The sequence below is a fragment of the Scyliorhinus torazame genome, chromosome 4 (assembly GCF_047496885.1).
Source record: "Scyliorhinus torazame isolate Kashiwa2021f chromosome 4, sScyTor2.1, whole genome shotgun sequence".
NCBI classification, from domain to species: Eukaryota; Metazoa; Chordata; class Chondrichthyes; order Carcharhiniformes; family Scyliorhinidae; genus Scyliorhinus; species Scyliorhinus torazame.
Window position 1 is genome coordinate 216,924,633 of NC_092710.1, and position 19,807 is coordinate 216,944,439.

General features: G+C 50.1%; 1 protein-coding gene across 50 annotated transcripts in view; it reads left to right on the forward strand.

Annotated features, from left to right (window-relative positions):
• LOC140410753 (uncharacterized) overlaps positions 1 to 19,807 on the forward strand; it is a 526,658-nt gene that overhangs the window by 250,355 nt on the left and 256,496 nt on the right. For 45 of the 50 annotated variants that reach the window (XM_072499281.1, XM_072499289.1, XM_072499285.1 and 42 more), the window contains 3 exons: positions 115 to 159; positions 16,657 to 16,695; positions 16,871 to 16,897. In XM_072499281.1, the coding sequence (XP_072355382.1) occupies positions 115 to 159; positions 16,657 to 16,695; positions 16,871 to 16,897 (111 nt within the window). The remainder of the gene's footprint in view (positions 1 to 114; positions 160 to 16,656; positions 16,696 to 16,870; positions 16,898 to 19,807) is intronic. The other 5 variants (XM_072499290.1, XM_072499310.1, XM_072499319.1 and 2 more) reach the window with 1 other exon arrangement.

The window sequence follows — 19,807 nt, forward strand, 5'->3', positions numbered from 1 at the left end:
AAAAAATGTAGCATTCCAGGGTGGGGTAAGATGGGAGGAAAGGTATTGTTAGCTTTTGTTATCAATTCAGTCATTGGGTGATATATTTTAACATATTCATTATAATCTTTGCAGAACCGGCAAAACACAAACCCACGGCTGCTGTTACAACAAAGAAAGGTAAATAAAACAAATCTAATTCAGGGGCTATTTAGCATGGCCAATCCACCCACCCTGCACATCTTTGGGTTGCCTCCTCGTTGCCATGAAGCACCAGCGCTAACCACTGCACAATTGTGCCGCCCCCTGGAGAAAGGTAATTAATGGCACCCCTCAGCAATCATTTCCCAAAGGAAATTATTTTACCCCAAATATAGTTTTATTTCTCTGAACATGATCTTCTCATTTATTTTTGATCTACCCGCATTCTGACGAGATTAACATTTTCATTGTTGAATGCCAATTGGAGGCAATAAACTCCACTTGCTTTACGAGTAATATTAGCATTTTTTTATTAAGAGCCTGTCACAATTTTACATCACACATTTAATGCCAATATTTATGAATGGAACTGCTGATGTTAACATTTATAATGAGCTTTCCAATGTACACATTTACCTACCATGTTATAGTTGCAGACCTCCCACCAATGGCCGTGCTGTGCATCTGTCAGCTTTGACAGATACTGCAGTTAGCATGACTGAATCGTTTCCAGTTGATATTATTACTTTTAGTTAATAAGAGTTGGCTTGATGTGTAAGAGTGATCGCAGAGTAATACTGCTTGGTTGAAGACAATTAGCTGCTTTCCAGTTACCTCTCATCTGCTTGGTTGTGGGTTCCATGATATCACAGTGTCACTGCTTGCTCTCCTGTAGCTTCTGCTGAGGCTCACTCCTTGCAGCTTCCTGATATTATTACTCCCTGTTAATGTGGCCATTACCACTGAGCCCAATTTTTGTCCCTTGCTAGTTTTACAATTCTAATAGAGTTCATTAACTTTTTTGTTAAGACCGAAGGCAAGGACTCCACACAAGGTATCCTGGTAGGCAGGATACAACTCGGTTTATTTATAACTAACAATTCACAAATCACTCTACTCCTCTCCCCACAGGATCTCCCGCCCTGATCTCCCAGGTCAGAGTTTATATCCTGTGGGGATCCTCCAATCAGGGGGAGGCTCCGCATTCCCCAATCACCTGGGGAGCTTGCGCTCCAGGGTGCAGGAGGGGAACAGGATACAATGTTGGCTCTGACCCCTAAGGGGGGGGGGAGGTCATAACACGTTTTAAAAGAGATTTGAATTCACAGTGACTAATTTAAAGGAGTCGCATGACAAGCTTTCAATTGTTAAGACTTTTACTGCAACAAACAAAGTAAAAATCAACAGCAACTAAACATCTGTTAGTAGTCAACTAGTAGTTAAAACAACACAACACAACTAATAGCCCCACCGTATGTTTACACATTACGGCCAGGATTTAACTGATAATAGTCCCGTTTTGGGCGTGTTTAGCGGGGTGCTTCTCGACAGGGCCAGGAACAACCTCACTGTTAAACAGGACTGTTTTTTTATCATAGAATTTACATTGCAGAAGTAGGCCACCTGGCCCATCGAGTCTGCACTGGCCCTACCCAAGCCCACGCCTCCACTCTATCCCCGTAACCCAGGTCACAAGGCGGGAATCACAGAGGCCGCATCCATTAATGATTTACCGTCTGGGGATCCATCTAGACATAGCATTAGGGCCCATAAGGCCAGAAACATAGACACCAGATGCGTTGGCATAGGTGCAAGGCACAGTTTAGCGATAGGGACGAGGACACTAATCTATATATATGTTTTCACATTAAACACTTGTGCACAATCTTACAACCTGCCTCGGTGCTCTGTCAAAAGGGTGTGAGGGGTAGGCCGGTCTGGGCGACCGCAGAGTGGGAGGGGGAAATGGACGAACATTGTGGGTGGGTTTGGCTCAGGGATTGCAGTTCAGCCCACTTCCATCCCCCCCCCCACCCCCCGCCCGCCCGCCCCCCGGCCCTCACCATACTCAACATCGCTGCCTCAGTGATGGAATGGCCAGCTCATATGCAGGATCACCCAGGTGGACGGTGGAAAGCGCAAACATGGGCAGGAGTCAGACATTGGCAAACGATGCAGATCACCAGAGGTCATCGCAGAATAGTTCGTCATCACTCTCCATCCCATGGAACATACCCATTGTTACTGCCAACCAGGCCCGCACCCCGTAGTACGGCAGGTATCACAGAGGGGGTTGCAGAAGGAGGGGGTGGTTGGTAGGGTTGTGGGGTTGGAATGCATTGTCCATGCCCCTGGCCAGTCCACCCCCCCTTGTCGGTAAACCTGGTGGCGATCAGAGCATTCTGTGCGTGTCGTCCCTGGTGCAAATATAATGCAGCCTCCTGTGCCTGCCCGGCCCATGTTCTGTCCATACTTGAAACGACTGCCATTCTTCTTTCTCCTCCAGCATATCGCCTCTCTGCTGTCCGATGTTGTGGAGGATACAGCAGGTCACCACATGTGGGCAACACTCCCAGCACCATACTGGAGGGGCGTTCAGAGCGTCTCAGGCACCTGAACCGCATCTTCAGGATGTCGAAGCACTGCTCAGTTACGCCCCTAGTCGTGGCATGGGCGCCGTTGTAGTGGGTCTCCACATCAATCTGTGGTTCCGGATAGGCATCATCAGCCACGACACAGCGGATAACCCCTGCCGCACAGGAGCCAACCCCTCAGCCAGGAGGGCACTTCAAAGAGGCCAGGATGAAGGAATCATACACACTGCCCGGGTATCGGGTGCAGACATGCGTGATGTGCATTTGATGGTAACACACCAGCTGCACATTCATCAAGTGTTCCACTTTTGGTTTGTGTAGAGCGGCCTGTCAGCTGCAGCTGTTCGTAGGGGGACCTGCATCCCATCGATCGCCCCCTGGACACATCTCAGCAATGTTGGCGGACCCTGCTGCCCGGGCATAGAAACATAGAAAATAGGTGCATGAGTAGGCCATTCGGCCCTTCGAGCCTGCACCACCATTTAATATGATCATGGCTGATACTGCAAATTCAATATCCCACTCCCGCTTTCTCTCCATATCCCTTGATCCCTTTAGCCGAAACAACCAGATCCAGCTTCTTCTTGAATATATCCACCGAACTGGCCCCAACAGCTTTCTGAGAATTTCACAACTTCACAACTCTCTGAGAGAAGAAGTTCTTCCTCATCTCAGTCCCGAATGGCTTATTCCTTATTCTTAGGCTGTGACCCCTAGTTCTGGATGTCCCCAACATCGGGAACATTCTTCTCGTATCTCGCCTATACAGTCCCATCAGGATTTTATATGTTTGTATGAGATCCCCTCTCATTCTTCTAAACTCCAGTGAGTACAAGCCAGTCGATCCAGTCTTTCTTCATATGTCAGTCCTGCCATCTCAGGAATTAGTCTGGTGAACCTTCGCTGGACACCCTCAATAGCAAGACTGTCCTTCCTTAAACTAGGAGACCAAAACTGCACACACAATGTGTGGTCTCACCAAGGCCCGATATAACTGCAGCAAAACATCCCTACTCCATCCCTACTCAAATCCTCTTGCCATGAAGGCCAACATGCCATTAGCTTTCCTCACCACCTGCTCTACCTGCATGCCATTCTTCAGCGGCTGTTCCACCATGACACCTAGGTCTCGTTGCACTTCCCCTTTTCTTAAACTGTCATCATTCAGATAATAATGTGTCTTCCTGTTTTTGCCACCAAAGTGGATAATTACCCACATTATTTTTCATTTGCCAAGTATTTGCGCACTCAGCCAGCCTGTCCAAGTCACCCTGCAGACTCTTTGCATCCTTTCCTCAGCACACACTGTCACCCAGCTTAGTGTCATCTGCAAATGTGGAGATATTGTATGCAATTCCTTCGTCCAAATCATTAATGTATATTGTGAACAGCTGGGGTCCCAGCACTGAACCCAACGTACCCCACTAGTCACTGCCTGCCACTCTGAAAAGGACACGTTTATTCCCACTCTCTGCTTCCTGTCTGCCAACCAGTTCTCTATCCACAACAATACATTACCCCAATATCATGACATTTAATTTTGCTCATGGGTCTCTTGTGTGGAACCTTGTTAAAAACCTTTTGAAAGTTCAGATGCACATCACCCTTTTAAAAATTTCATTTACGGGATTTATTGCCAATCCCTCGTTGCCCTTCAGAAGGTGGTGGTGAGTTACCTTCTTGAACTGTTGCAGTCTTTGGGGTGTAGGTACATCCACTGTGCTAGTAGGGAGGGAGTTCCAGGATGTTGCCCCAGTGACTGTGAAGAAACAGCGATATATTCCGAACTCAGGGTGGTGAATGACTTTGAGGGGAACCTCCAGGTGGTGGTGTCCCAGGTAATGGTTGCTCTTGTCCTTCTAGTGGTCATGGGTTTGGAAGGTGTTGCATCAGGAACCTTGATGGGTTACTACAGCGCATCATATGGATAGTACATCAAGGCAGTCACTCTCACCTCACCTCTGGCATTCAGCTCTTTTGTCCATGTTTGAACCAAGGCTGTCATGAGGTCAGGAGCTGAGTGACCCTGGCGGACACAAACTGAGCATCCGTAAGCAGGTTATTGCGGAATAAGTGCCTCTTGATCACACTGTTGATGACTCCTTCCATCACTTTGCTGATGATGGAGAGTAGATTAATAGAGCGGTAATTGGCTGGGTTTAATTTTTGAGATTCTTGTGTACAGGACAGACCTGCACAATTTTCCACCTTTCCAGGTAGATGCTAATGTTGTAGCTATACTGGAACAGCTTGGCTAGGGGTATGGCAAGTTCTGTCTTGGCTAGGGGTGCGTCACATTTTGGAGCAATCTTCAGCGCTATTGCCGGGATATTGTCAGGGCCCATAGCCTTTGCAGTAGACAGTTCCTTCAGCCATTTCTTGATATCACGAGGTGTGAATCATATTAGCTGAAGACTGACATCTATGATGCTGGGGACCTCCTGAAGAGATCGCGATGGATCATCCACTCGGCACTTCTGGCTGAAGATTGTTGCGAATGCCTCAGACTTATCTTTTGCACATACATGCTGAGCTCCTCCATCATTGAGGATGGGTATATTTGTGGAGCCTCCTCCTCCAGTGAGTTGTTTAATTGTCCACCACATTCATGGCTGGTGTGACAGGACTACAGAGCTAAAATCTGATGCATTCATTGTGGAATCACCTAGCTCTGTCTATTACTTGCTGCTTATCCTGTTTGGCACACAAGTAGTCTTGTGTTGTAGTTTTACCAGGTCGACACCTCATTTTTTGGTATGCCTGATGTAGCTCCTGGAATGCTGCCCTGCACTCTTCATTGATTCCCTGGCTTGATGGTGATGGTAGAGTGGGGGATATGCTGGGCCATGAGGTAGCAGATTGTGTTGAGTACAATTCTGCTGCTGCTGCTGGCCCACAGTGCCTCATGGATGCCCAGTCTTGAGTTGCTAGATCTGTTCAAAATCTATTCCATTTAGCACGGTGGTAGTGCCACACAACACAATAGAGGGTATCCTCAATGTAAAGACTGGACATTGTCTCCACAAGGACTGTACGGTGGTCACTTCTACCAATACTGTCATGGATAGATGCACCTGCAGCAGGCAGGTTGGTGAAGATGAGGTCAAATCCGTTTATCCCTCTTGTTGGTTTCCTCACTACCTGCAGTCCTAGTCTAGCAGTTATGTCGTTTAGGCCAGCTCGGTCTGTGATGGTACTAATGAGCCACTCTTGGTGATGGACATTGAAGTCCCCCACCCAGAGCATATTCTGTGCTCTTGCCACACTCAGTGCTTCCTCCAAGTGGTGTTCAACATGGAGGAGTAATGATTCATCAGCCGATGGTGGCCGGTATGTGGTAATCAGCAGGAGGTTTCCTTGCCCATGTTTAGCCTGAAGCCAATAGACATCATGGGGTCCAGAGGCGCTGCTGAGGACTTCCAGCGCTACTTCCTCCTGACTGTATATCACTCTGCCGCCCGCCACCTCTCCTGGGTCTGTCTTGCCGGCAAGATAGGACATACCCAGGAATGGTGATAGTGGTGTATGGGTGGTGGCCATTTTTGGGGGTGGGGTGGTATGGCAGAGAGTGGGGGTGGAGGGAGGGGACTGGGGTGCAGAGGTTGTGGGGGCATCCATACGGATGTTGTCACTGCAGAGCGAAGGCCAACGTGGGTGGTCAGTGGAGTGCACAGCAAGATGGCTGCCTTGCAGGCCATGGCAATGGCGGTCCATGTCTGGATGTTGCCCCAGTCCCATGGGGGTCTGCGCAGCCCCACGCCCATCCCCCCTTCACACCCCATGGCCCTGGGAGAGCCCACCCCTCCAGCCAGCCCGCCAGTGTCCAGCCCCGCAGCCCACGATCGTGCCTCTCAGTGTCCTACCTCCTCTTTCTCGTTCATCAGCCACGGCGTCTGTTTCTTGATTTTTAAAAGCAGAAGTGAACCTTGCTATCGGGAATTTCCCCCAATGGAGGCGGAGAATTGCGGAGGCCCTGGAGTATACCGGGTCAGGGCCGCTAATTAAGTGCAAAAGGCGTTTACTGTACGTGCGGAGTGGAACACACTGATGCTGGACAATTGCGATTTGGCGTGAAACCGGCACCTGCCACTATTTCAGCGTGAGAACAGATCCTCCGCCCAATTGCCTTTCCCGATTCCAGCGTCAGCCGATGGAATATTCCGCTCTATGTAGTCGCATTCTATCAGAAGAAAATTTATATGAGATTTTTAAAAATTATACAACTTAGTTTTAATTTTCCCTTCTGTCCCTTATCTCTGCATCTTATTAATCTCATTTGTATTTCGCAATTTTAGTTTATCTTTCTGTACATCCTGTAGAGGGGCAGCACAGTAGCACAGTGGTTAGCATCATGGCTTCACAGCGGCAGGGCCCTAGGTTCGATTCCCGGCTGGGTTACTGTCTGTGCAGAGTCTGCACGTTCTCCCCGTGTCTGCGTGGGTTGCTTCTGGGTGCTCCTGTTTCCTTCCATTAGTCCCGAAAGACGTGCTGTTAGGTAATTTGGACATTCTGAATTCTCCCTCTGTGTACACGAACAGGTGCCGACTAGAGGCTTTTCACAGTAAAATCATTGCAATGTAAGCCTACTTGTGACAATAAAGATTATTATTATTATACATTATTTCAAATTTCTCGTTTTCTACTTCCTGGGTTGGACCTTGTATGTCTCCAGTGAGAATTTTAAAATCTGATTGGTTGAAGAGGCTTTCTGTTTTGTGCCTTGATGCTGCCCTGAAACAGATCCAAAGTCGTGAAAATCACTACCTTTGACAAGCCTGCCAAAACTCTGTCGGCAACTGTCAGCAAGGTGAACAGTGGGTGCTGGTCTTTTATGGCTGAGAGCACAATTCAAGCTATATAGATGCACAAAGGAAAGGACAAATTGAAACATACAGGGCGGGATTCTCCTTTTCTGGGACTAAGTGCTGATGCTGGCACAGTATTCGTGGACTTTCTCGACAGCAAAACATGCGCCGAACCTGGACCGATTCAGCAACTGTGGAGGGGCTAGCACCGGTGCCACATGGAACACAATCGATTCAATGAAAAACGGTCCGTGATTGACACTCTGGAGGCTGACAAGCTGCAGCCGCATATACACATTACACTCCCCACACACACTCATCCCAGCCAATAAAATGGCATTGGTTGCACTGGAGCGTGCCCATACAGCTGATGGGTCAGCTGGGGCCAGAGGGCACCTGGAGGAGTGGTCTGGGGGGCGGACCCATACAATCCCTGGCCCTAAGTTCGCAGTGGGCTGTCAGCGGCGTGTGCAGCTGCATGGCAGCCTTTCCGGCTGTGGCAATGGTGTTCCATGCCTATCCAACCCAACCCCACAGCCTACCTCCTGGCCATGCCCCGCTACTCCCTCTGGCAGAAGCACCCCTGGCCATCGACACAACTGTCAGAAAACTATGGCGATGTTGGACACTTTCTGTACCCCCTCTCCCTCCCTTAGGAGCCATGATGCTGATTTCACTATTTTTGAAAGCACAAGTGAACCGCACCATTGGGAACCCGGCCCACTGAAGTTAGAGCATCGCGCAGACCCTGGAGAATACCGCATCAGGCCAGCTAATGATATACGGTGTTTACTGTACGTGCGTTCCGGACCTCATTGACTCTGCTGTCGAAGTGAGTGAGAATTGCAATTTGGAGTCAAATAGGCACCTGCCGCGATTTTGGCATCGGCCAACGGACAATCCCGACCGTTGACTCTTGCATTTTAAACAATACATCAGCTTTGACGTCAAAAGCCAACAATCCAGCAGGTCCAAGAATGACTAAAGTCAGATTCTAATACAGAGAGGGAGGATGAGGCACAGGAAGGACAGAAGGCTGCTGCTTCACTCTGGATGGCTATAATTCCCTGCAGATTCCTTATATAGATAGAGCCCGCTCTGTAGAGAGGCTGCTGTCAGATGCTGATGTTGTTTTCTTTCATTTGTTCAACCTGTTTGAGTTGAAACATGGGTGTTCAGCTGCTTTAATTGAAAATTTGCAAAAACATAACCTTTGTATTAGGAAGCCTCATCCTGCATAAATCAAGTATTTAACTCTATTGGCATGTTATAATCTATTGTGTGATTGTTCATTGTTTATGATGTATGCATACTGAAAATTTATTTGCACCAGAGAAATCATTCCACTGGAAGCATTTCTATAATACCAGTTGATTTCCTTGCTACTGAATACGACAAATGCAAATTTTACATCACATACTGACAAATCTCATACATTTGTGAATTTGCCAGTTATTATAACCTGCCTTAAAACTCGTGCTGGATTCTTCGTGGCCCTCACAAAACTGGCAACGAGGGTTAAAGTGAATAGCTGTCTACACTGCTGAAGCCACCTCCCTGGATTTTTGTTGGATACAGGTTGGAACTTGTTTTCTATTATACCATGCCTCTGTACGGACGTTTGGATGTTTTCGATGCTGCGCTGGAAAGCTGGAACCAGTATGCACAACGGATGCGTTACTATTTCCGGGCAAACAATATCACCGAAAACGAGCGCCAGGTGGTCATATTGCTCACTGCCTGTGGCCCGCATACGTTTGGGGTGATTAGGAGCCTTACGTACCCAGCTGCGCCGGACACCAAAAGGTTTGATGAACTTGTGAATTTAGTGGGGCAACATTTTAACCCAACCCCATCTACGATTGTCCAGCGTTACCGGTTTAATACCGCTGAGAGGACCCCAGGAGAATCCCTTGCCGACTTTCTATCCAGGCTACGCAGTATTGCGGAGTACTGTGACTATGGTGAGACCTTGTCAGAAATGTTACGCGACCGTTTGGTTTGCGGTATTAACAATGCGGCCACCCAGAGAAAGTTGTTAGCTGAGCCAACATTGACTTTTCAACAGGCCATTCAAATAGTATTGTCCCGAGAGAGCGCAGAACGAGGAGTGCAGGAGCTACAGGGAATGGAGGTGCATGCCTTGGGGCGCAACCCCTTCCATCCGAAAACGTCCCCCTGCACTCCTGCTGTACCTTGGGCGAGGCGATGTCCGGATCGACGCCAGTGGCCATCAGACATTCCTCCCCAAAGAGAGCCTTCTCCAGAACCAATGGATGAGGAGCCTGTGGTAGTATGTTTTGGGGGTCATGTGGGACTGGAAGCCAAAATGTCATTGGCTGACAGATCGCGGGTCCTGGTTGGCCGTTGACCTCAAGCTCCGCCCTGAAGGCGGAGTATAAGAAGCCGGAGTCTTCCCCCGCAGGCCAGTTTACTATCGAGCTGCGGGGGAACAGACACGCTTAATAAAGCCTCATCGACTTCACTCAATTCGTCTCACGGAGTCTTTGTGCGCTACAATTTATTAAGCGTGCCTAAAAAAAGGACTATGGAGCTCAGGATCATTCCGGAATGCCTGAGGATCAGCCCCCATGCAGTGAACGCGGCAGCAGCCTTCAAGCACTGGCAGACTTGCTTCGAAGCCTACCTCAGAACGACCACCGGCCGAGTCTCAGAAAACCAAAAACTGCAGGTCCTGCACTCGAGGGTGACTCATCGAAGACTCGGACGATTTCCAGACGGCGTTCGCAGCACTGAAAAGTCTCTACGTTCGCCCAGTTAACCAAATCTACGCTCGCTACCAGCTCGCGACGAGACGGGAAGCTCCCGGAGAATCGGTGGACGAATTCTACGCCGCGCTGCTGATTTTGGGACGAGCCTGCAGCTGCCCGTCGGTGAACGCAAACGAACACACGGACATGTTAATGCGCGATGCTTTTGTGGCAGGTATGCAATCCTCCCAAATCCGCCAAAGACTTCTAGAAAAAGAGTCGCTAGGACTCTCAGAGGCCCGGGCCCTAGCAGCCTCCCTAGACGTGGCCACGCGTAATACCCGCGCCTACGGCCCCGACCGCGCGGCAACCCATTGGGCCCCGTACGTACCCGTCGCGGCAAACCCCCTACCCCCCCACAGGCTTGCGCGGTCCAAACGCCGAGTCGCACCGGGGGCGCCCGCTGTTATTTCTGCGGCCAGGCGAAACACCCCCGGCAGCGCTGCCCGGCCCGCGCAGCTATCTGCAAGAGCTGCGGGAAAAAGGGCCATTATGCGGTTGTGTGCCGGTCCCGCGAGGTCGCCGCTGTCCCGGGAGAACAGGGAGCCCTGCAAGCCGTTTACGCGCCCCAGCACGCCATGTACGACCCGCAGGCGCAGCCGCTCTGGGTCCCGACCACCGCGGTCCCGGGAGAACTGGGAGCCCTGCACGCCGCCTACGCTCCCCAACACCCCTCCCCGCAGCCCATGTATGACCCGCCGCCGGCGCTACCGCTTTGGGTCCCGGCCAACACTCTCCACGGAGAGGAGGGAGTTTTCCGCGTCCCTAACGCCACCCTAACCCCCACCCCGCGCCCCACGCCTGACCCGCCGGCGCCACCTACTTGGGCCCCGACCACTGCTGTCCCCGGTGAGGGAGCTCCGCGCGGTCCTAGCGCTCGCGGTCCTAGCGCTCGCGGTGAGGGAGCTCCGCGCGGTCCTGGCGCTCGCGGTCCTAGCGCTCGCGGTCCTAGCGCTCGCCAGCCCCCCCAGCACACCATGTGCGACCCGCAGACGCCGCCATTTTGGGTCCCGGCCACCACGAGGGGAGGAGGGGCGCCGATGTGCGACCCGCAGACGCCGCCATTTTGGGTCCCGGCCACCACGAGGGGAGGAGGGGCGCCGCCATCTTGGACCGCCCCAGACCTGTACGACGCGTGGGGGTGGCCATTTTGTCCACCCCCGCCGCCATCTTGTGACCCCCCAGCCACGTGCGATGTATGGGGGCGGCCATTTTGTTCATCCCCGACGCCATCTTGGACGGCAACAACGGACCCCACTCCACTACTACAACCACGGCTCGCTTCGATTACGCTCGATCAAGCTCGGCCCCGGACACTCCAGACGACGACGACAACGGTACTAATAAACGGCCACGAGACGCCATGCCTAGTCGACTCCGGGAGCACGGAAAGCTTTATACACCCCGACACGGTAAGACGCTGTTCCTTAACCACCTATGCCAGTGCACAAAAGATTTGCCTAGCTGCAGGATCCCACTCCGTACAGATCCAGGGATTCTGCCTAGTTACCCTAACGGTGCAGGGGAGGGAATTCAAAAACTACAAACTAAACGTCCTTCCCCAACTCTGTGCCCCCACCTTGCTGGGATTAGATTTCCAATGCAATCTACAGAGCCTTACGTTCAAATTCGGCGGCCCCATACCCCCACTCACTATCTGCGGCCTCGCAACCCTCAAGGTGCAACCCCCGTCCTTGTTTGCGAACCTCACCCCGAATTGCAAACCCGTCGCCACTAGGAGCAGACGGTACAGCGCCCAGGACCGGACCTTCATTCGGTCCGAAGTCCAGCGGCTACTAAAGGAGGGCATAATCCAGGCCAGCAATAGTCCCTGGAGAGCGCAGGTGGTAGTAGTGAAGACAGGGGAGAAACAAAGGATGGTCATTGACTATAGCCAGACCATCAACAGGTACACACAACTAGACGCGTACCCTCTCCCCCGCATATCCGACATGGTCAATCGGATTGCCCAATATAAAGTTTTCTCCACCGTGGACCTCAAGTCCGCCTACCGTCAGCTCCCCATCCGCCCAAGTGACCACAAGTACACAGCCTTCGAGGCAGACGGGCGATTATACCATTTCCTACGGGTCCCTTTTGGCGTCACAAACGGGGTCTCGGTCTTCCAACGGGAGGTGGACCGAATGGTTGATCAACATGGGTTGCGGGCCACGTTCCCGTATCTCGACAATGTAACCATCTGCGGCCACGATCAGCGGGACCACGACGCCAACCTCCAAAAATTCCTCCAGACCGCCAAAGCCTTGAACCTCACGTACAACGAGGACAAGTGCGTTTTTAGCACCGACCGGCTAGCCATTCTGGGCTACGTAGTGCGCAATGGGATAATAGGCCCCGACCCCGAACGTATGCGCGCACTCATGGAATTTCCCCTCCCGCACTGCCCAAAAGCCCTGAAACGCTGCTTGGGGTTCTTTTCATATTACGCCCAGTGGGTCCCCCAGTACGCAGACAAGGCCCGCCCCCTAATACAGACCACGACCTTCCCTCTGTCGACAGAGGCTTGCCAGGCCTTCAGCCGCATCAAAGCGGATATCGCAAAGGCCACGATATGCGCCATCGACGAGTCCCTCCCCTTCCAGGTCGAGAGCGACGCCTCCGACGTCGCTCTAGCGGCCATCCTTAACCAAGCGGGCAGACCCGTGGCCTTTTTCTCCCGGACCCTCCACGCCTCAGAAATCCGCCACTCTTCAGTAGAAAAGGAAGCCCAAACCATAGTGGAAGCTGTGCGACATTGGAGGCATTACCTGGCCGGCAGGAGATTCACTCTCCTCATGGACCAACGGTCGGTAGCCTTCATGTTCGATAATGCACAGCGGGGCAAAATCAAAAACAACAAAATCTTAAGGTGGAGGATCGAGCTCTCCACCTTCAACTATGAGATTTTGTATCGTCCCGGAAAGCTGAACGAGCCGTCCGATGCCCTATCCCGCGGCACATGTGCCAACGCACAAATTAACCGCCTCCAAACCCTCCACGAGGACCTCTGCCACCCGGGGGTCACTCGGTTTTACCACTTCATCAAGTCCCGCAATCTCCCATACTCTTTAGAGGAGGTCCGTACAGTCACAAGGGACTGCCACATCTGCGCGGAATGCAAGCCGCATTTTTTCTGGCCAGATGGAGCGCACCTGATTAAGGCTTCCCGCCCCTTTGAACGCCTCAGTCTCGATTTCAAAGGGCCCCTCCCCTCCACCGACCGCAACGCATATTTTCTTAATGTAGTGGACGAATACTCCCGCTTCCCTTTTGCCATTCCCTGTTCTGACATGACCGCGGCCACAGTCATTAAAGCCCTGAACAGCATCTTCACACTGTTCGGTTACCCCGCATACGTCCACAGCGACAGGGGGTCCTCTTTCATGAGTGACGAGCTGCGCCAGTTCCTGCTCAGCAAGGGCATAGCCTCAAGCAGGATGACCAGCTACAACCCCCGGGAGAATGGGCAAGTAGAAAGGGAGAACGGCACGGTCTGGAAGGCCGTCCTACTGGCCCTACGGTCCAGGGACCTCCCAGTTTCACGGTGGCAGGAGGTCCTCCCGGACGCTCTCCATTCCATCCGGTCGTTATTATGTACGAGCACTAATCAAACGCCACATGAGCGTCTCCTTGTCTTCCCTAGGAGGTCCTCCTCTGGAACGTCGCTGCCGACCTGGCTGGCGGCCCCAGGACCCATCCTGCTCCGAAAGCATGTGCGGGCACATAAGGCGGACCCGTTGGTCGAAAGGGTTCACCTCCTCCACTCGAACCCCCAGCACGCCTACGTGGAGTACCCGACGGCCGACAGGACACGGTCTCCCTGCGGGATCTGGCGCCCGCCGGCAACACGCACACCCCCCCGACACCATCAACCCAACCCCCCCCCTTCCTGCCACCGCCGCACCCCGCGACCGCCCCCTTCCCAGGAGGATCGGTTCCCCTCCCCTCAGCTCCGACCAGCTTGTACACTGGTACAAGCACCACCACCACCGCCGGAGCCGAGGCGATCGACACGGACGACCAGACCGCCCGACCGACTCGTGGCGTCAATGTAAAACAAATATGGACTGTTCACAAGAACATTTTGCTTTTCTTCCTATACCCTCTGTAAATAGTTGCAACAGGACAAAATTGTCCAATACTGTATTGCCATGTGAATGTTTTGTCCTCCCAGGACCAGCCCTGTAAACCCTTACCACCATACGAAGCATCACCCCGCTGGGTTCATTTTTGACAAGGGGTGAATGTGGTAGTATGTATTGGGGGTCATGTGGGACTGGAAGCCCTAATGTCATTGGCTGACAGATCCCGGGTCCTGGTTGGCCGTTGACCTCAAGCTCCGCCCTGAAGGCGGAGTATAAGAAGCCGGAGTCTTCCCCCGCAGGCCAGTTTACTATCGAGCTGCGGGGGAACAGACAAGCTTAATAAAGCCTCATCGACTTCACTCTATTCGTCTCACGGAGTTTTTGTGCGCTACAGAGCCATGTCCGTGTCAGACTTGTAGATGCCGACCCCGTTGCGGACGCCGGTCCTGGGGGCGCCAGAGGCGCCGTCGTTCCGACCGAAACTGGGACCAGCCCAGGGGCCGTACCTACCATGTGGATGAACCTGCGGCGACTACTCCTGAGGATGTGGAGATGGAGGACGACTGCCTGCAGCTGCATTGTGTGGCAGCTCCCCGTGTGGCCCCCATTAAGGTGACAGTACGGATCAATGGTCACCCGCTTGAGATGGAGTTGGACACTGGCGCAGCGGTCTCCGTGATCGCCTAGAGGACATTCGACCGCATCAAGCAGGGTATAGAGACCCTTACATTAACCGACTCACAGGCCAGGTTGGCCACCTACACGGGGCATCCTCTGGACATTGCAGGAAGTACAATGACCCCTGTTGTTTATGGACGCCAGGAGGGGCGTTTCCCACTTATCGGTGTAGACTAACCGGAACTAACTTTCTACATGAGATCAAATGGGCTGCAGGACCTACTTCAGCTGACCTATTATTCCATTTTATCAGTACACTTATCTCTCAGCTGGAGTGTTCCAAATCAAAAATGTGATTTTTGTGCGCACTGTATATCGTCATGGGAATGTCACTTTAAGAACTGTTTGTCTTCTCATTTGGCTGCAGTGATGCCATTGTGGGATGGAGCTGAGCTCTGGCTCTGCTATTTACTTTTGTTTTGAGCTGGAAGCTTTTTTTGGCTCTGAGCTTTAGTTTCGTTTTCAGTTGGAGAGCTGCATTCAAACCAAGGAGGTATATTTAGTGTGTCTCTCTCTCTAAAGTATGTCTCCAGATCATTTGATGATTTCAAAATAATACCTATTTCTGTAAGGAATGCAAACCTACTGTCTTTGTTAAAAAGGGTTTTTGACTTAGAGATGTTGTTAGGAAAGTTACTAAGGGTTTCCTATAGAGTATTATATCTGTGGGGGGAGTATCAGTGTTGGTAATTGATAAGATGTTTACTGTGTGTTTATAAAATGTTAACTGGATTCATAGATTAAACATTGTTTTTTGTTTATAAAAATACTTTAGATCTCTGTTTCATCACACCTGTAAAGTGGGCCCTTGTGCTCCCCATAACCAAAATCTATTCAGAGTTGTGGGTCAGGTGAACTCCATGATATACTTTGGTGTTCTCTAAACCCTGGCCCATAATAATATACATAAACAATCTTCTTGTGGGAAGGTCTATCATATGATCAAATGGATGTCATTCTACAGACGTAGAATAGAACAGCAGTGAACGATTTTGTGGCCAGAACAGGTGAAAAGAATTACACCACCATATCAAATACTGGACTCCAAACCAGGCCCTAAGGTTTTCTTAGCACAGGGAGCAATATGTTGGCCATCACACCAAATTTACTGCCACCTATTTTTTTCATTGTTTTATTCTTGCCAATAACTACTGCATTAGCAACTCAGTTCAGATTAGAACTTACAAAAAATTATGAAACCCATATTTCTGTGCAAAATCAATACTGCATGTAACCCTTCGGTGATGATTCTGAATCTAAAGAGAATGCTATCCAAACACAGGCATACTTAAATAGACAAATATAGGCCCAGAGGTTAAACAATTTGAGCTACTCTGGAGAAGTTAATTCACCCTGGTGCCAGACTGGTGCATGATGGGTACTCATGTATAATATGGACAAGTGGCTGACTTAATATCATAATGCAAGGTCAGCTCATTGAAATACTTAGATACCATTTGGCCATAATTCTGCATTCTAGTACTCCAGCTATATTATGGGACTTCTGTTTCCTTTATAAAAACTATGCATTTAATAAGCCTTGCAGATGCTGTGTGTACAGGTTCTAATCACACACATTTTCATGAAGCCTTCAAAAATGACTTGAAATCTCTGCACCCAAAAATATGGGGTTCATGTGCGCAAAACAATGCACATTCATGCTTTGAATTATAACATTAACCCAATGGTGTGCATAGTACTCGATACATTGGAATAAGAATATGATGTATAAACAAAACTAAACTTTTCTTGTTGTTTATAGAATCAAAGAAAGAAAAGCCAAAGCTTGTGAAAGAAAAAGGTAGGTAAAGCCCCATTTCAAATCGAACTTAAGCTGTCCTTGCTAAAGAGGAAATAATGCTCGTTCAGTTTGCAAATTATAAATAATAAGAATCCCAATTTATTGAACTACTTGTTGAGAATAAAAGCGAGAAAACAAAGTAGAATTTACCAATGTAGATTTTTAATTTTTTCAGTTGACCCATCCAAAGGCAAAGAAAGAAGTAAGTGGTTCTTTGCTGTCTATTGCAATGCTTGAGAAATTGTACATAAATTAAGATGTTTCATTCAAGTTTCAAGGCTGTCTGATTCAGTTACAGTTAGCTGATTTATCGATGGGGCCAGCAATGTTTTGTGGTATTCTTAGACCTTGACACTAGTTAGGCCTCATCTGGAGTACTGCATCCTGTTCTGGGTGCCATACTTGAGGAAGGATGTGAAGTTATTAGAGAAAGTACAGAGAAGATTCACAAGAGTAATTCCAGGAATAATGAACTGTAGCTATGTGGATAGATTGGAGAGGTCGGGTCTGTTTGCATTGGAGAAAAGAAGACTGAGAAGTGACTTGATAGAAGAATGCAAGATCCTGAAGGGTATGAACAGGATAAATAGTGAGAATTATTCCCTCTCAGAGAGCATCAGAAACTAGAGGGTACAGATTCAAAATAATTAATAAAGCGAGTCAAAGTTATGTGAGGAAACAATTTTTCACCCAGAAGGGGCGGGATTCTCCCATCCCCCGGCAGAGTGACAAACGCCGGCACGTTTTATGACGGCGTGAATGGGCCATTGCCAGGAGTAATTCTGGCCCCTACAATGGGCCAGCATGGTGCTGGAGCGGTTGATGCGCTCCTGATCCCGGCGTGAACTGGGTGCCGCGGGATCCGCGCATGCGCAGTGGTGCTGGCGTCAACGCGCACATGCGCAGTTGCCTCCTTCAACGCACCAGCCCTGATGCGACAGGGCGTAGGGCTACAGGGGCCGGCGCATAGGAAAGGAGGCCCCAGCTAGAGAGGCCAGCCCGCCGATCGGTGGGCCCCGATCGCGGGCCAGGCCACATCGGAGGCCCCCCTGGGGTCGGACACCCCTCCCTCCCACAGGCCGCCACCTGATCCTTCAACGCCGAGGTCCCGCCGGCTCAGAGCATGTTAGAACGGCGCCGCGGGACTCAGTTTTTTATTCACGGCCACTCGGGCCGGATAATCGCGGGCCGGCGTCGGGGCGGTGTGGCCCGGTTGCGGGGATTCTCTGGCCCAGCCCAGGGCAGGGAGAATCCCGCCCAGGATGTTTGGAGGTGGGTTGAGTCGAGGTACTCAAAAGGGAATTGGGTTGTTATCTGAAAAGAATGTGCAAGGTTACAGGAATACAGTAGAGGATTGGGACTAGGTAGAATGCTCTTTCAGAGAGGCTGTGCAGACTTGATGGGACAAATGGCCTCCTTCAGCACAGTGAAGATGCTGTGATTTGTACAAAGAAGGCCTACAGAGGGAAGCTTTCTGAGAAAATGCAAAGGCACTATTTAAAAGCCCACATCCCTTGCAACCAGTTCATGCATAGAGATGGGACAAATTGAATCTCTGCCATCACTGAACATCCCCCTGATGTTTGATAGGGTGGGGCGAAAAGGAGAAAATTCTCACAACAAATATTTGCTCAGCCCAAGTCTCCCTATTATCCTGCAAGATGGACAACATGGCAATAACTTGTATTGATATAGTATTTTTAACATTGTAAGACAAATAAAATTTAATACTGAACCAAAGAATGAAGTAATAGGACAGGTTGTCAAATGCACAAAGATGCAGGTTTTAAGCAGTGTCTATATGAAGGAGGAAGAGGCAGAGTTTCAAGGAGGTTTGGGAAAGAATTCAGGAGCATAGAGTCTAGATGGTTAAAAGGCATGACCCATGTGAACACTGGAGATTAATTTGGCCTATATGCCTGTCCTGTTCAGTAAAAAGCATGTCATATTCATAACTTTAAGTCTTCTGGAACTGTCTTTATCTATTTAATGATAAACATGAATGAACTGGTAAAATGGCTACCAGGAGATCAGGTGATCTCTACAACTTCAACAAAGACTATGAAGCTTCTGGAAACCTCTGAATTGAGACATAATAGATGGGAGTCTTCCCCTTGAATGGACATGCCTGGACAGCATTTACTTCTGCAATTCGTGCCTACCATTATTCCGTTGTTTGAAGCTCACTCCAAAGCACAGGGTAAATGGACGCCGAGACTCTATGGCCTCAATTTTATGCTCCCCCAGTGGGTTTTGAGGTGGTGGGGAAGTGTGACATTGCATGGACAGGATTTCCCCGGAATCCTGACCATCTCAACCTGGACACGATGTTACAGTGTGGTGGCAGGGCCTTAGAAGGGTAGCTCGCCTTTGTTCCTACTAAGGTCATTAAGTGAAGAGCTTTTTCCTGCCTAGTCTCTGTTTTTAGGCTGGATATTTCAGGGTGACAAACAGAAAAAGATAAGAACCTCGGTTTTGGATGGGAAGCAGAGGGGGAGCCTCCATTGGAAGTTCAGAATAGACAACCCCAGATTTCCCTCCCATCCCGGCCTATCCCACAATATTCCATTTGCCCCTTTGCAACCCCCCCATTGAATTTCCTTCCCTCCCTTCCTCAGGACCCCTACGGCGTACCTTCACACTGGCTCCCAGCACTTAGACCCAAGCACATCTTCCAGTCACTGCAATGCTGTGCCAAGAGGGTTCATTGACCGACAGCTCTCCAAGGTTGGGCTTCCTTTCACATGTGGATATACCACCAGCTGCCAATCAATGCTCAATTGAATGTAAAATGGCAGCAGGCCTATTTGAGTCAGGGGTGCATTCTCCGCCAACACTCCAGATGGCATTATTGAGCCTCTGCCATTCAAAAACTTCAGATATATGTCTTGTGGTTTGTAATGGAACAAAGGAAAGCTGATGAGACCAGTTATAATAGGAATAATCTTTATTAGTGTCACAAGTAGGCTTACATTTACACTGTAATAGAAAGACCACGATCATTGTACTATTATTGTACATTATTGGCAGTTGAATGGGAGGGTGAAACTGGTTCTCTGACAGGGAATCGTTTTATTCCAAATTCAAAAGAGACCTGGCCAGTCTACAGAAT